At 40.2% G+C, this 17,891-nt stretch overlaps 1 protein-coding gene across 1 annotated transcript; it reads left to right on the plus strand.

Annotated features, from left to right (window-relative positions):
- The first annotated feature begins 2,779 nt into the window (after window positions 1-2,779).
- Window positions 2,780-16,678, plus strand: LOC103478642 (transcriptional repressor scratch 1-like). The gene is made up of 2 exons (XM_008432616.3): window positions 2,780-4,602; window positions 11,940-16,678. The coding sequence occupies exons 1-2, from the start codon at window positions 4,488-4,490 to the stop codon at window positions 12,665-12,667; spliced, it is 843 nt and encodes a 280-aa protein (XP_008430838.1). The 5' UTR covers window positions 2,780-4,487; the 3' UTR covers window positions 12,668-16,678.
- The last annotated feature ends 1,213 nt before the right edge of the window (window positions 16,679-17,891 follow it).

Consider the following 17,891-nt stretch of genomic DNA (forward strand, 5'->3'; position numbering starts at 1 on the left):
AGCAGATAGAAAGATCGAATCTAGACAGACAGACTTTTCATTACACATTTTCTCACAAGTACAAAAAAAAGTCTAGCATGTGTCCCCAAAATAAAATGTGGTGATACTGAAGTGTGATGATGACAGCATCTGAGACTTTCCTATTTTGGCTTCCGTTCGCACTCATGTGTGCTGCAGCAAAACGTTGTTACTTTTATCTTTGGAGATTGCACTCAAATGCTCCATTTGATGCAGAAACCCTCAGAGACATGCTCTCATTTTCAACACGAAGAAAATTATTTTCAAAAATGCCAAATGTCAAGTTTTATATAGTCAATATTTAAAATCAGAACGGTTTGTCAAATAAAAAGTGTGGAAAAAAAAAAGAAAAAGAATGTTCCGGGTTGCCATCCACTGCTTTCAAATCTCTAATATACATAAACGTGTCTGATGTCTGTGCATTCTCATATTTTTACTGACTATGTGCGATTTCTCTCCACGTGTATGGCTGTTGGGCTGTAAATGTGTATCCACACAGGCTGTAATGATGATGAAATATGTTGTTAATGTTGGGGGTTATCTTAGTCAACTGGCAGTGGCTGTAAAGGCATTTGTGTGTTGCGCGTCGAGCCAGTTGTGCGTGTTTGTGCGTTTAATTGGACCTCCCTGAGCCAGTCTCCAGGTGACGGGACTCATCTGCTCTTCTCCTGATTAAGAACAACAGATGGACGGGTAGGAACACACACACACACACACACACACACACACACACACGCACGCACGCACGCACGCACGCACGCACACACACACACACACACACACACACACACACACAAGCAAATCTCTCCCAGTCATGATGTATCATGGAAAACATTGAACACACATATTCTACCTGTCATGTTGGCTATAATCTATAGAAACATGGAAAGTGGAACAGTGAAGCATCTTGACTTCAACAAAACGTTGCACACAAATCCTCTGCTGCCAGATATCGATGCATCAGATTTGCGTCATTCAAACAGCGGCTCGGTTAGCTCGTCTTTATCATCATCATCACCTTTCTCATCTTCCCTTCCGACTAAATAAACTCACCTCCGTCTCTCTGCTGTCCGTCTCCGTCTGCCGCCTTGGCAAAGATTATGGTTATTTATTTCAACGCTGAAGCAGCAGATTAAAAACAAACTAAAAAGTCCCCCCCCCCCCTGAGACAGATGAGGCTGAAGCATGTAAAACAACCTACAAGCAACATATGTTTCTATTTCCACTGCAAGTTGTCATTGCAGAGGGTGTAGCACTGCTATGAAGCTCCAAGAGTTTTCATAACATTGACGCACAAAATAACGTATATAAAATTGAGCACATGAGCACAATATGCAATATCAATGTGTGTGAAAAGCCAAGTTATCAATTAACTTTGAATGTGTTTGTGGCAGACTTCAGCGATCATTTAAAACACATTCATGCAACATTTTGTATGAATATCATTTTTTTTCAGTTTAACGTTTTATGAGCCATTCCTGAATCATTTTTGTTTGCCAGAACTTTGAAGTAAGAATTAGGAAAGAGGTGTTGTGCAAATATTTGAGCGGCCTCAGGGATTTGAGCTTGCACATAGCTTGCATAGCTCACAGAGCTCAGTCAGCTTGTTAAGACTAGACGTTGTACACAGTCATCACACAGAAAGGACAGATGCTGCAGATTTCAAAGTTTCACAAGTACTCAAACCTTGTCGCTGCAAGCAGCAGCAGCAGCAGGGGCTCCTTTAGGAAAGAAAGATCCCCTTTTGGTCTGAAGATGTAAATAATTTGGAGCAAAGAGGGAAATGCAAATATCATTTAATAGCAGTTGGTTCACATTATCTTAGTTAAAGAATTTGTTGACATAAACTGAGGTCTAGAAGATACCGAGGAAACCTTCAGGGAATATTTCAGCAAATTGCTATAAAGTGCTTATTTGGGAGAACTTTCTTTTAGCAATTCACTAAAAAGTGCCTATTTAGTGTAACTTACTTCTAGGAAGCTTCACGCAGACTCCAGAGTTGCAGTGCTCCAGTCTGTCAGGTGGCTACATCTGCAATAATATGACATATCGGTCATATAAAGAATGTTGTTTTCTGTACAATTGCACTGATATTCAATGTCAGAGCATCAAACGGAGCCTCATGTATTTTGGTAATAAGACATCCAGTGCTCTGATGGCCTTTAAAAAAACTTTCTGGCTCTGATAATAAAGATTTAGACTTAAAATTATTTTCATTCAATAAAGTTTATTTTCAATTTAAAATAAGAGGTAAAAAAAATACTAGAACAAACGGAGTATGTGTTCTGAAAATTTATTTTTTCTGTTTTTTAAAAAAAAAATCATTAATAATAAATTAAGATGTTGAAAATAACTTCTAACCTTCTCAATGATTGATGCAAAAGCTGGCTGGTGACCATCTACATCATTGTCTTTTTTAGAGGATTTAGTTGAGCTCTTGCTCATGTTTTTGGACTGTGGGAGGAAGTCGGAGTACCCAGAGAGATCCCCTTCATTAGAAACCATGATCAATGTTCCTCCAGCAGCAACTCATATGATACAAGTGTTTGTAAAATGGCATGACTGCAAAAATCTAACGCAGCAGCAGTAAAATTCAAGTAGTAAAATATTTCATAGCAGTGTGTGTCGTATTGGGCATAATGTTTGATGGCGTTAACCTTGTGTGTACTGGTGGGTCCAAAGAAAGACAAACTTAGCAAAACTAGCCCAATGCTTTTCTTTTCTTTCTTTCTTTCTCTTTCTTTCTGTTTAAATTAAAGTTAATCCATATGGGTGCATGCTGTAAATTAAGCCTAATTGAATACAAACGCATCACATTTTCATTCCCATTTTAAAGCACGTCAGTCTCAACAGGGAACAGAAAAGTTGAAGAGAACAGTAACTCTGAAAAAGTTCATTCAGTTTTACGTGACATTACATTTGTTTTTCCCCACATAAAAATCAGAAATAGTTGCAAGTGAACCCAGTGTGACCCTGGAGCTGATATATCCTACCTCCATATTAATCCGGTGGTTAGGCTACTGTAAAACACTCCATTTGGTCTACTCCCTTTTTGCCTTCAGGGCTACATTAATGATAATTACTAAGCTCTCAGCATGCCAGTTAATATCCCCCTTTAAAATCCTTGTCATCACAGAAAAAAAGGAAAAAGAAATAACTAGAAATAAGCTTAGTAGTAAAAAAAAAAGAAGTATGAGTCCCACAAAAATTATGAACAATGGAACAATCTTTAAAGAGCATGTTTCACGTTGAGATAGCTAAATCAAGTCGACGAATGCTTGAAAAAAATAATTTCCATTCTTATCTCCACAAAACATGGCGTCTTGCCTCTCTCTCTCTCTCTCTCTCTCTCTCTCTCTCTCTCTCTCTCTCTCTCTCTGACACACACACACACACACACACACACAATGAAGAGAAGGAGAGCGAAGGAGAGTGAAAGACAGAGAAAGAAAGAGAAAGAGGGGGTGATAACAGCTTCAATAAATCATCCGGGCCAGTCGCCGCTCCCAGGGGATGCGGGATGGATTAAATTAAGCACTCTCTCCACCCTCGTGTCTATCCATCCGTCCATCTCTCTCTCTCTCTCTCTCTCTCTCTCTCTCTCTCTCTCTCTCTCTCTCTCTCTCTCTCTCCCTCTGTCCGTATAAATGCCAACAGCTGATCGCGAGACGGCACACTCGCGGGAACAGCTCGAAGCAGCAGAAAGAGAGAGGCGAGGGGAAGAGAGTGAAGAGAGAGGGATCCAGAGAGAGAAAGAGGGGGATCTGTTGATTCATCGGAGTCCCTTTTTGAACAATTTTTTTTGACTTAAAGGGATATAAAGGACTTTTTTTTTCGTTAAAGGGAATTTTTTTATACATAAAAGCACTCTAAGTTATTATTACATATTTTTTAAACCTCTGATTTTCTTCGCATCCCTCCCTCGTCCTTCCCCTCTTCCTCCTCCATTTCTTTTTTTAGAGAGGCCCGGGCTTTGCGAGGTGTCTTCCATCGCCTTTTTTATATTCATTTTTTTTATTTTATTATTGTTCGAGAGCCTTCAGTCTTCCGTTTGTCCGCGAGCGCAAAAAGCACGAGGCACCCCCCCTCCTCCTCCTCCTCCTCCTCCTCCTTCTCCTCCTACTCCTCCTCCTCTTCCTCCCTACGGTGGGAGCTGTCCGGTGCTGAAGTTGCATTTCCTCCCATTCCTGCAAGAGGACTGGACCGGGCCAGGCAGGGACACTCAAGCAGAACAATAACTCTTTTTGACCGGATAATTCGGCAGCTCGGCTCCCGCCACCACCTGAAGACAATCGGTCCCTCTGCTCGGCGTGTTGACGGACGGACGGGATCGCCACGCTGGCCAGGCCGTCGGCGAGGGGCTTTGCATCCGCGAGAGTGTGCGCGCGTGTGTGTGTCGCTGCGTCCGCGTGTACGTTGTGTTTGTGGGAGCGTGCGTGCTCGCGTGCGTGCCGGTGTCTCTCACCATCATGCCAAGGTCTTTCCTGGTGAAAAAGGTGAAACTGGATGATTTCTCCACCGGGGCGGAGTTGGAACACGCCTACCGGCACAGGACAGACCTCAGCCTGCGGCTGCATGACAAAGGTAGGTCAGGCTGCCTACACAGCGCGGGACTACAGGTGTCTCAGATACAGATCGATCCCAGTGAGGAGGAGGAGGAGGAGAGGGATGCAGTCAGGAGAGGAGGGGGTTATGTTTCTGCAATAAGGCTGGTCTATAATGCATGAGACAAAGAGGTGGATTTACCTGTTGGGTCTTGAAGAATCTTTACCAGAGCCTTACACATATCAGAGCTGCGGGTTAAAAGAAGCAACAATTCACGCACAGACCAACACTAAGTCAGATAGAAAGTTTATCTAAGCTACAAGCATGGTATTATAACCAGTATGGGCAAAACTGGCTGGTACGCAGCGCCATGCACAACAAACTGCATCAACTTTCTCAGCAGCTCGAACTACAGCAGCTTTAAAAACTCCTGCCTGGTTTTATTAAGCCCCTGAAGAAGGATCTCTCTTTCTGCGAGACACTTTAACAGCAGAGGAAATAACGTTGTGACAATTCATATTTCTTTACAAAAAAAAAAAAAAAAAAGATGGTTTTATTAAACGTGTTCTTGTTTTTAGCTTGTTTATTTTTTATCAGCTTATTTGAGTCAGATTTCTTAATAAGTACTTGCTTTCTCGCTGTGTTTGTATTTTTTTTGTTTGTTTTATTAAAACAGGTCTCTTGTATATGGGATTTTGGATCTCAGTGAGATAATCTGTATAAATCATAGTTAAGTAATAACAAAGACAACAACCAGAGTGATCAATTTTAAGGGATGCAAGGCTGTGCAAACCTATCCTAGAAGAGCACAGAGAAACCTCTACAGGCAGGTCGATCCTTGATTGCAGTCGACCATAAAACATGACAAATCTGGACGTCTTCTTGTGTCTCCTGGGAGCTCGGCCTTCCCTGGTGACAGGAGCACAAGTGCAGTTTGCATTGCCCTGAAAGAGGCACTTCCACAAAGTTTTTTACAGAGATGGACTAATGGGAAAGGCCATTCAGAGTATAGAGTCAGCACAGCAAAACCTAAAGCCAAAACATTTCTTTTCAGTTCGAGTTTTAAATACTGTATTTGTCCCTGGGAGGGTAGCTGAAGGCACACAGAGCAGCTATCGGCAAACACCTCAGCAAACTGCACAGCAGCGCTGTTTGTGTAAAACTCAGGCAGAGAATCAGATGGAAATTTACCAGCTGTAAACAAATTAACAAAGGCAAATATGGACAGGTTGAGTGGCTATAAACGGAAAAGTTAATTATGGGAACAGCAGATTGTTAAATCTGTTGTGTGTGTGTGTGTGTGTGTGTGTGTGTGTATACGCAGGCGTTCTTGTATGGTGTCTCGAATGAGGGTGTCAGTCTGTGTGAGGGTGGCGATGGGGAAGCAGAAGTGTTATGATGTCATGTATAGGTAGGCGGGGGAATGAGTGATGTTATACCAGGAGGCATCCAGAAGTGTAACGCAAGACTGAATAAAGTAAATAAGAAGATGCTGCAATTCAGCAAGGTTAAAACTGTAGAACTAAATAATAATTTGGATAGGGGGAAGCAAATTTTAGGGGAGGCTATTGCCCATTATACCCCCCCTTAGTTTCACCACTGGCCCCAACATGCATTAGTTAGTAATCTGTTTAGAGAAATCCCCACCAGAGCTGGACTTTCAGAGACGCCATGACTCAGTCATCTAATCTAATGTCCCATTTGTTGCTGCTTTTAACACATCGTTTGTGAGAATACATCATTTATTTTTTATTGCTTCAGTTTAAACAAAATGCACCTTTTTTTTTTTTTTTACAAACAGATACGTTAATGGAGAACTTCTCAATGTGTCTCTCCTTGCCTGTCGGTGGTCATAATGTTATGCCTGGTGGGAGGGTGTGTAGCCAGAGTAATGGGTTTTTACTGCATTCATCTCATCTAGTGGGACATTTTGTAATATCATCATCTTCATGTCATGTTTTTATAGCTGGCCACACTTTCAGTCTGGTTCTTTTTCAAACCCTTCAATAAGGTGGGTGTTGTAGTGGGACAGCCTGTAATCAATTATTAGGGAACGACTTCAGACAGCACAGAGTTATCGCATGGTCATTAACACTTACTTATGTCTCATTCCCTCAATCAGCTATTGAAAATATATCAAAGTTAGATGACACAGCAGCCTGTAAGAGATTTAAGCTCCACAGGACTGGGAGAGATGAGAGGAGCAGGTGGACAGCAGAAAACATGGAGAACTCGTCAGCTGAAGCGTTTTTTTCCTGCAAAATGTAAGACATTCTTCACTGGATTTGATCCTGTAGCATATTTGTTCTCCTCTTGGAGTTGGTCTGCGTAAAGGTCACTTGTGAAATTAACTCAATCAAGAGCTTCTCGCACGCTTCGCTAATCCTTCCTAATGCTCAGCTGGGACCTTCTTGCTCCCACGCAGAATAATAAGTAACGACAAAAAAAAAAAAAAAAAAAAGATAAAGAGAGCCGACGTGCTTTTACTTTCCCGCTTCTGTGAAAGAAAAAATGCACCATTGTCAGACGTGCTCGGATGGAGACGCAACAGAATCACCTCTTTGGTGTCCTGGAGGTTGCAGAAAACGAACAGATAAAAAAGAAAAAAACAGGGCATTTTATTCACGTTTGAATCTGTTTGATTTCCACCTCAGACACACTGATACACTACACAACAGGTGCAATATGAACAGCTTAACCAGCAATTTGGTAGCTTACATTTAACCATGTAACGAGCTTCTCCAAAGCCTCTGCTGTTATCAGACAAGCTTGTATATTAAACTGACCTTACCGGAGGCTGATCCTCTGACACGCTCTACACCGTTTCCGTGCACCAGGTGTTACTGCTCTATTTTTGCAATGTTGGCAGATTTTTTTTTTTTTTTTTGCACGCTGGTTTTCTCGCTCTGGATGATTCACTCTCTACCTGCAACAGCTACCATAATATTAAACTGTCACATAAGGACAACATTTTAAAAGGGAGAATTGACGTAACCTTTTTTTATTTTTATTTAACCGGGTAAGGCACAACAACTTAAATAAATGTCAGAAAATGCAGATTTTTTCAATATCACTCTGCTTACTGAATGGTTTTAAAAAGTGTGACCTAGTTTTGTGATTTTTTTTTTCCCCATTCATGTGTAATTCCCTAGTCTTTTGCAGCCATGTAAATATTGCATCCAAGGAGATGCAATTCTAGGAAAGGCATTTATTTAACAATTTTACAAAGAATGTCTGAAGCAGAAACATTTACTTGACATTTACAGCCCGTTTCCCAGATAAGTCCTAACTCTCTTTTGGAGGTAAAAAGCAGAAATGCTGTTTACAAAAATGAGACATTTGGCAGTAAATGTACTGAATCTTGTTGTAAACGTTTGGCCTAATCATCACATTTCAGCTTCTTAACAAATCTGGCCTTTGCTACAATCATGACAGTGAAGCTGATTATTTTGAACTATATGAAAACTGCAAACCTACCCTCATACCTTAAGAGTGTGCGACGCAGAATAAACAGCTTTATTTCCAGCTGGGAATCAATGACAGATTGTTGCACGCCAACGCTCATGCTCCATGCCGCCAATCCTGTGCTTCTAAAGCAAAAAAACGGCTTTTTAATGTCGAGGTTAACAAGCCTAACAACCTGCCTGGTTTGACACTGGAGTGCTTTCTGTAACGCAGTCTGTCTCAGCCACCTTTTGTCTCCAGTCTCTTACCTCTGATTTTAGCAGCTCAAAGCAGCTTCTTCAAACATCCCCACTACAGAGGGCCATTTTAGGAAAACTTTCGGTCTGAACATGACGCCTTTTAGACTCATTATTTATATTTATACCCCATCCGCGTTCTGCCTCGGTGTAAGCGTCGTCAGTGTGTATTCTCACGGGACTGCAAACTGCTGTTATTATATGCAAACAGATATGTTTGCCACATGGGATTTGTTGCTTCTGTCTGCCGTTCCTGCTCCTCCCTGAGACTCAAACAAAAACTGAACTTTTTTTTTTTTTTTTTTTACAACCATATAACCTACAGAACACCTAAACCAACAATTGAACAAGCATTACATTTTGATGAGTGCCGTCACCAAAATAAATAGACATCATTAAAGGAATAAGAAATCCTTATGGTTTTATCAGGATTACATTGACCGAATATGACTGCACTGATTGAGTTTTTATGAATTTGTCTTTAGTTTAGATATTTTAAGGAACGACTTTAAGTAAGTGTGACACATAAGAGGTAGAAGTTCAACAATGGGCGACTTCACAACTAATGTTCAGCTTTACTGGATGTTTGTAGACATTGTTGTGTAGAGAAACCTGAAGGGGAAGCTTGGATCATCACTGAAGCAGACCCAATCATGAGAGCATAAAGTGGATCTAGATGAGAGTTATATTGTTTATGTGGAATTTCCAATTACTAAAAAAAACGTGTAGTGAGAGTAGATTCATGAGTGTAACTTAAATCTGTCTAAAAATAAATTCCCACATCTAGAAGTTTTACACATTTTCTCACCTTACAGTAAAATCTTTTAGTGGGATTGAATGTGTTAGAGTAGAGGATAATTTGAAAAGGGTGATTCACGTTTTCTTTTTTCTTTTTTTTTTTTTTTTACGAAGACAGTGTGGTATAAATTTAAACAATCTTTTTTCTAGTCCTCCTTAATAAAACTGAATGTGAATAAATGCCCACATAAGCTGTGTAATTAATAAACAGAGACATCTGTTCTGTCAAGGCTACAAAGGTTTAATGTCAAATCAGCTGAAATGGGTAACTTCCACACAGTTTACATTGTGTATATATATATATATATATATATATATATATATATATATATATATATATATATATATGAAATAACACTCAGGATCACATGAATGTGCAAAGATTAAAATTAAAAATAAAATGTATAGCAAAACAAAACAGCATTAGCTAGCAGCACAACTAGGCTCAAAGATAGTGGATCCGAATATAATGCATTAAAAGTTTAAGGTAATTTACAATTTGTTCATGAAGATAAGGCAACATTTTTTCAGTCTTCTGCAGCTTAATATGGTAACTTATAGGCTACCTATATAGTGTAGTCCTTAAACATAATTGAAATTCTATATGTTTTACCAGCTTTGTGTGAATACAAGTGACTTTTGCAACCACTTCCAGTAAGACCAGAACACAACCAGTTCTGACTCTCAGGAAAAAAAAGAAAGAAAAAAAAGAAATAGTTTTAAGAAAAAATTCTTAATTTTTCTGTCAAGTCAAAAAAGCACAAAGCCAACAGGTCACTGCACTGACCGAAGCTGCGCTGACTGCGAGCCAGTGGTCACTGTAGCATCGACCCCGTTCCGCGCTGGATCAGTCCGCGGTGCTGATTCTTGTTTTCACACGCTAAATCAGCTTCTTTTTCCTCAGGTTCAGGGTCAGCCTGTGTGCATTCATCTTTTAGAGGGAGAGTGTTTTTAACTGCAGCTCTTGAGGGCCAAAGGGAGATGTATTGCTAAATTAGTTCAGGACTCACACTGCGGATCCTTTCAAGCAGCCTCTCCTGGTCACAGGTGTACAGCGAGGAGAGACAGATGCTCCGACTCATGAAAAGGAAATTCAAATATATATATAACTTTTTTAAACAGATGTTTGACACACGCTGAAATTACTGCTGTTTCACTGATTGTACGTTGATTTCACACGTTACCACTTATGCAGAACTTGGATACAGTTGCTGCGGCATTATTACAGCACAGATACCGAAGGACTGCAGCTGTTGGTGCAGGCATGCTGTCACACCTGATGCTTTTAAACACTATATTATGTTAATATTTGTAACTCTGCAATTATAATCATCCATCTACTACCCACAGTCTTGAATCTTGAATACGTTTTATTGCCTTTTTCAATGCTTAAGTACATTTTATAGCCATTAATAATAGGCTAGTTTGTTTCTTCTGCCCTATATTTTTAGATAGTCTTTAACGTTTTAAGCTTTTTATTGAGTGCCTGATTGCTCGTGGTTTGAGAATGATGAAGTGCTTGCTCTTTTACTGCCACATGTAATGACAGGAAGGAATATTTGATTTTCTGAAATAACAATGGCTAATCACGTTGGGTTTGTAAATCAACAATGGAGGTCTGCTGTATGTTTCAATTACTGTTTCAGCCGAGACTACATAATTAGATGGAAACTTTATTCATCCCTTTGGGATTTACCCTCAGGGAAATTGTAGAATTATTATATATTATTATTTAATTTTATAGAATTATTAGTTCAAATAAAAAAATCTGGTGCCTCAACAAATTCGTGCTTGATTAGTTTTCATGAATTCTGTGTCATTTGTGCACGTCAAAACATATATGCTTAAGAAATTTCAGGTTTTCATGACTCACTGTCTTTTAGTACTTTAATGGTTTTAATCACCGATAGTCGCCACTTTTTCCCAGAGGAGCCATACGTGCAGTAATAAACTGGTATTATTTTTATCATCTAAATTGCCGTTCTCTGGGAGTTTGCTGAGGATTTTGTCAGTGTGCCTCTCTGTACTCAACAGGCGGCCGTGTTATGTAGTGCCATGCAAAAAAATTCAAACACCTTGGACTTGTTCACATTTTGTCCTGTTGCTTTTTCATATTTTAATGTTTTTCAGTTGGATTTAACGGTTTGTGGCTTACAAAAACTGTGGTGGCAGTATCATACTGTGGGGATGCTTTTCTCCAGAAACACCAGGAAAGCTAGTTGGAGTCAAAGGGGAGACGGATGAAACTAAATCGAGGGAAATACTGGAAGAAAAGCTATCGGTCTGCTTGAGGCTTGAGACTGGATTGGAGGTTCACCTTACAGGACAGCGATAGCACAAAACATTCAGCCAGAGTTACAATGTAACAGTTTAGATTGACATGTTTGGTAGATTTGTGATTTTCTGTTCACAGACGATCTACATCCATTCTGACTGAGTTTGAGTTATTTTGTTATTTTAGTCTATATATCTGCAAAGCTGTTGAAGAGATGACCCAAAAGATTAGCTATAAATGCAGAAAAAAAAATGCTTCCAGATATTATTGACTTGGATAGAATACGCATGCTACAGTTTTCAGAGTTGTTTTTGTGAAAACCTTTAAAAACCAGGGATCATTTCTGTCCATCTCACAGCTGCTATTCTGTGGGAACAGCTCTGCAACATGGAGCCGTAATGACATGCATTGGAGTCTGAAGTTGTAATGTGACTGCGTGAAGGTTCAAGGGATATAAATAGCTTAGCAAAACAGCGTAGATGTGTTTTCTTTAGTGTCTGACAAACATATCAAAGTTCTTCAGGGACAGTAACATTAATGTGCATCATTCCTAACTGTGACTCATACTTTGGTGTGACACTATTTTCTTGTTCCCACCTTAGCGGCCTACATCAGTGACTACATCAGTCCTGTCGTGTATGATGGTGAGAGCGATGGCGGGATCAAGGTGCCCTCTCCTGACCCTCTCTATGACGGTATCCACAGCGACTACGGTGCCCCCGACTCGGAGTCTCCGGACAGCCCGGGCTCGGAAATCACAGACGGCTACATCAACGGCGACGCCGCGGTGAGCGAGGGATACACAGTCGACGCTTTCTTCATCACCGACGGCCGTTCGAGAAGGAAAGCCCTCGGTAGCCCCCGGAGCGTCCAGAGGCACACCTGCAACGAGTGTGGCAAGACCTACGCCACGTCTTCCAACCTGAGCCGGCACAAACAGACGCACCGCTCGCTTGACAGCAAGCTGGCAAAGAAGTGCCCCACTTGCGGGAAGGTGTACGTGTCCATGCCCGCCATGGCCATGCACCTGCTCACTCATGACCTCAAGCACAAGTGCGACGTGTGCGGGAAGGCGTTCAGCCGGCCGTGGCTCCTGCAGGGCCACATGCGCTCCCACACCGGCGAGAAACCATTCGGGTGCGCCCACTGCGGGAAGGCCTTCGCGGACCGCTCGAACCTGCGCGCCCACATGCAGACGCATTCGGCCTTCAAGCACTTCAAATGCAAACGCTGCAACAAGACCTTCGCGCTCAAGAGCTATCTGAACAAGCACTACGAATCTGCCTGCTTCAAAGGCCCCTTCTCCCCTCTCGGCCCATTAGACGCATGACAACCTACAAAGAGATCAAATGAGGGACAAAACCGCAGACACAAATTACCATTATCCTTAAAGACTAAACTGCAGACGGTATATTTTTGGTCAGAATGCGACCTTGCTTTCCCTCCTTCTACCTCCCTCACCTGCCCACTGCCCCCTCTTCCCCCCCCTTTCCCTTGGAGCCTGTCCACAATGACGAATACGATGAAGATAGCACAATTTTTCTCCTTGAGATTTTCCCACTTAAGGATTAAACTGATCGACGCATGCACTTCCTTGAAATCACGTCACCTCCTTTTTCTCTGTCTGTTCAGGGCAGAGACACTGATATTACTGCAGCTTCCTCCTGGCATCTAGATATAATATGACTACATATATTTTGGAACATTGATGATGATGATGAGAATAATGACAATAGAAAACATATAGCTACTAGTTTTCTCCATGCACTGAAATGCAGTGAAAGTGTTTTTTTTTTCATTCTGATTCTGCTTTTTGGGGGAATAGTAATAATAAGAATAGTAATAATAATGAGAATAATATTAATGCTCTGCTGCACCAAGTGACCATAATCTCTCCACCTTTGAGGTAAAAAAAAAATATTTATGTATTTATTTATTTAAGCAATGTTTCTTTTTATTATTTGTTGTATATTTCTACTTGATTTGACGACAACAGATGCTGTTTATTTGCACTTTAAGTTCTGGATATGTCTTTTTACCACTACAGGCCAAAGCATATGTCACTTTTTTTGCGTACGATTTTTTTCTATTATGTTGTTTACTTTCTTTTTTTTTTAAATTAACATTACTGCATGCAAAAACGAAAAAAAGAAAAATAACAAAACCTATGCCAACCACATAAAAAAAAAAAAGCTTATGAATTTTTGCCAAAATTCCTATAGATAGAACCCGAGGGCAATATTTTTTCTCTTGGAGCCTCCATAGGACTCGTAAAAGCAATAATCACCTAATGCATGGAATTTTATGATGAAGTTATGAAGTATTACCTACTACTGTATAGCAGTTTGAAGAATCAGGTATGTTTTACTTCACCTATAGTCATAAACTGAAAAATACTAACATTGCAGACATCAGGGATCATGCCAATGTAGTGTTAGAGTGACGAAAAGAAAAGTCCCGTTTTTCCTTTCTTGTTATGCACTGCCTGCCTCTTAGTGAGTAGAACTAATGTAGGATTTAGGCTTTGAGAGGCTGGGATCAGCTGTCTGCTGGGTGTGGGGCCTATTGTAGGATAACTGCTGTGCGATTGTGACATCCCTAGCAACTTTCTGCATCATCCTGTCAACGGATGGACATCATGGAAAAGTACATTTATTTCAGTAATTTGATTCAGAAAGGGAAACGTTAAATGATAGGGATTTGCTACACACTGGGTGATATGTTTCAAGCATCCATTTCTGTTAATGTGCTGAGCTCATGAAAAGTCAAAGTATTGTTTCTCGGAAGCCTACACAGATAAGACTGCTGACTTAAAGAAGACAGTCTTGACATTGTCCGGAAAAAGTTTAAGTGACTGAAAGTCATTGCTTAAAGAGTATGCTGTTCACAAAGTGCTTAATCCAAGGCATGGTGATGGGAAGTTAAGTGGAAGGAAAAAGTGCGGTAGAAAAGTAAAGCCCAAGCAACAGGGTGATGTATAACTTTTAAAGAATTGTTACACAAATTCCCTTCATGAGTGTCATAGAGTTTCGCAGAGTGTGAACTATGAGTACAGTTTTTGTATCAAGAGATATTTCACTCTCCAGTTTCTGTAGGCAGTCACTCCCATCACTGTGTAGGTCACAGCACAATATTTCTGTATTCAAATGCTTTTTTTTAATTGCTGCTATGCAATAGTAACATTGACATTTTCTGGAAATAACAATTTTGGATTTTCATTAGCTGTAAATTGACCAAAAACAGCCAAATTATATGAATCAGCTTCTCTTTTTTTTAGCCCAAATTACTGAAATAAATCAACTTTTTTGCAATAGTCTAATTTACTGAGGCGGACTTATTACATTTTGCTGTGATATTCAGCGGGAATCACACTGAGATTTTGCCATAAAATCTGCACAAACCCAAGCTGGGAGGCAACACGCAGCTCTCAGCATGCCTTATTGGAAAAACCAAGGCAAAGTTTGGTGCATTGCTGAAGCTAGACTGAGGTCAACTCTGACTCCAATGCATTATTCAGCCATCTCCCCCTGAGCGCTTCCACAACATTAACTGTGCATTCTTCAACAACAGGCTGCACTTTGACCGGCCAGTCTGGTTACAGTTCACAGTTTCATGCTGCAGCTGCTGCATGGAACGGAGTCTGCATTGTTCTGCAGCAGGCCCCCCCCACCCACCCCCACCGGGCCGCCCCGTAGGCTCACTTCATGAGTGATATACCTGCAGACAAGTTAACTTGAATCAGCTCTGACCCCATAAATCATTTAGTTTCTAATGTAGGTGGTCAACAGCAGTGATGCTGAACCCAGATCTCTGCAGCTCAGAAAGGTTTTTTTATTTTTTATTTTTCCTTCAGATTCATGGAGCTTCCCATGAGACAGACTGAGCACAGACGTGCATTTTTAGATCGTACTTATGTGAATCCGTGACACTATACAGTTTGTGCATATTGCAAGCTTGAGCAGAAACATTCAGAAATGAGTTAACAAGTGCATCCATATGCATGCAAGCACACAGTGCCTGATTATAAGCCATTTGGAATAACAAATCCGTCTGCAGCTACGTTTAGCTATGTGGATTGCTGAGCCTTGATAATTACACTGCTTCCTGAGGACTGATGCTGTTTGGAGATGTTTTTGACAGAGGGCGTCTTAAAGATTACACAGACTAAGCTTAGTTTTCTTAACTTGTTACAAGAGTGAAAGAAGAAAAACCTCGCATAAATTTTGATGCGTCTGCAATGATGTTCTGAAGGCACAAAGCCTAAATCAGAAGTGTCAGAAGTGCGAGAAGATAACATCTCACACTTCTGACTTCTTTATCTTCTACAATAACGGCTGAAAAAAAAGTGTTGATGAGATCTTGGTGAAAGATACATTTTTTTTATTATTATTAATTTTTGCAAAATAAGAATGTGAACCAGCCAGTCGTGGTCTTGATCTGGACTTCAGTCATCTAAAATTGATCAAATCATTGATCGTAGATCACCATCTTTTTGAGGCCCTTTTTGCTTTTCAGTTTGTAATTTAGAACAGCTTTTATGTACAATACAGACAACCTTTTAATTTTTGCTTCAGCATCGCAGATGATTAAAATGTTTTTATAGCAAAATTTGTACAAACAAAACAAAACAAAAAATGCAGCCTTTATATTTCTTAGTTTAACTCAAAGGTCTAGCGATGTAATAATCAGGACTTCTAACAGCCATAGCAACCGAGTACATGTGATGATGCTCAGACTCCGTTTCCCGTCTTAATGTCTCAAAGTGTTGGTTGATAGACTTTGCACTCTATTCTGTCTTCTGGGTGTTTGGCTGAAACTCTGGTGAGGCTTTTCAGTGGTTTTAAAGCAGAAGGAATACTTTATGAAGTCTGTCTGCTTGAGTCTGTCTCCTGGTGAGCTCCTGATCTGGCCTCTTTAAGTACTTCCATTGTAGTCATCTCCACCTTTAAAGAAAGTAGCACAATGAAACTAACTAGAAATCAGGTAGAGAAGAATTATATAAAAAAATAAAAACTTGTACTAGCTTGACCTCTCTTCTTCTTCTTCTTCTTTTGTATTTCCAAGTTAAAGAATGATGATAGCCTAAATAATCATTTATTGCAGGAGGGGTTTGTAAAGAATCCTTTGGATTGAGACGTTTTTATGCTGTATAGCGATATCTGACTTACCTTAACGCAGGAGGGCTGGATCTCTGTTCCAGAGTGAGAATCTCCTGTGAGTTTTCTTTTTTTTGTTTGTTTTGTTAAGTTTTTTTGAGCCAGTATTCAGACAATGTAAGCACAATGATCACAAAGCATTTTGTGGCACTTCATAATAAAGAATAATCTTAATCAACCAAGGATATTTTGTTGTAGCTCTGTGTTTTTGTCTTTAGGTTCAAGTTCTCTTTTGAGTCGTTGTAAATGCTCGGCACAGTGCCGCACTCTTGGGGGAATATTATAGGTCGTCTCTGCTGTCTAAGTAGCTTTTAAGGCAATTCATACCGATGTGCAAAGTTTTCTTTTCTAGTCAGAGGAGTGCTTGGTTCATTTACACAGAAGAAAAACACTTGACTCTGAGCTAAACAGCTCTTAGTTTGCATTAGCTTTGTCAATATTGTATGTTTAAAGAGGCGCTGAGCTGACATTAATTCACAGCAAGCTTGTTAGCATTTTTTAAGCTGCCTCTACTGTTAAATACTGCAGTTTGATAATGCCTTAAAAGGTGTTTAAAGAGCGGTTTGGAAAAGGGCATGGTTAGAGCTCCTGCTTCAAGTGCCTTTCCGTTGGTTTAAGTGCAGAGAAACTTTCCCGATCACTGCTCAGAAAGCGTATGAAATTGCATTTTCCCTCCGACTGCAATTAGAAACACTTGTTCATTTGCTTCCCACAGCAAAGTCATAGTGTGGTGTAAATATCTCATGGCATATTCTTTATGTGAAGACGAAAAGGAAGAGTTTAGAAAATGTTTCATGCTAAACACACTCGTTTTTTTTTTTTACTACATTCTACTTTCTTAAGCTTTTGTCACATTGTGTTTTATCTTGCTGTGTATTTTGACAAATCCAGCGACGTGCTTATAGAGGTGTAATAAGGTTGTATTGTCCCAATAGTTAGACTTTTATTTGGGAGCTCACTTCTGGTTGCGCTCTGTGTTGATGACTTTTACAGTTTTTTGCCTTCTGTGATTGTTGCAATCGGCTTTGACGTTTTAACCAGTAAATCGTCAAAGAAATAGTTCAAACTGTTTAATAGGAGGTCCTCTTCAAATCTACGAGCAGTTAATGTTTTATCGACTCCCTGGGGGTGAGCGCGTATAAATTTATTTAATTTTCCTGGAGCTAACCGTTAATAAAAGCGGCGCCAAGAGCATGAAGGTAGACATGAAGGTAGACACGTAATGAAGTATTAAACCACTGTCACGGTTGTGTTCGGTCTTTATGATCACCGTATTTCTCAAGCTACGCTACGACATTTCAAATCCTCAAGTTGCCCGCTAGAGAAAATGCCAATGTTGCACAAACAACAGTTCATCTTTCGTTTTTCCATAAGCGCAGGTGGTGACACTAAGGTGGA

The sequence above is a fragment of the Poecilia reticulata genome, chromosome 16 (genome assembly GCF_904066995.2).
Source record: "Poecilia reticulata chromosome 16, P_reticulata-male-v2, whole genome shotgun sequence".
In the NCBI taxonomy this organism is placed as follows: Eukaryota; Metazoa; Chordata; class Actinopteri; order Cyprinodontiformes; family Poeciliidae; genus Poecilia; species Poecilia reticulata.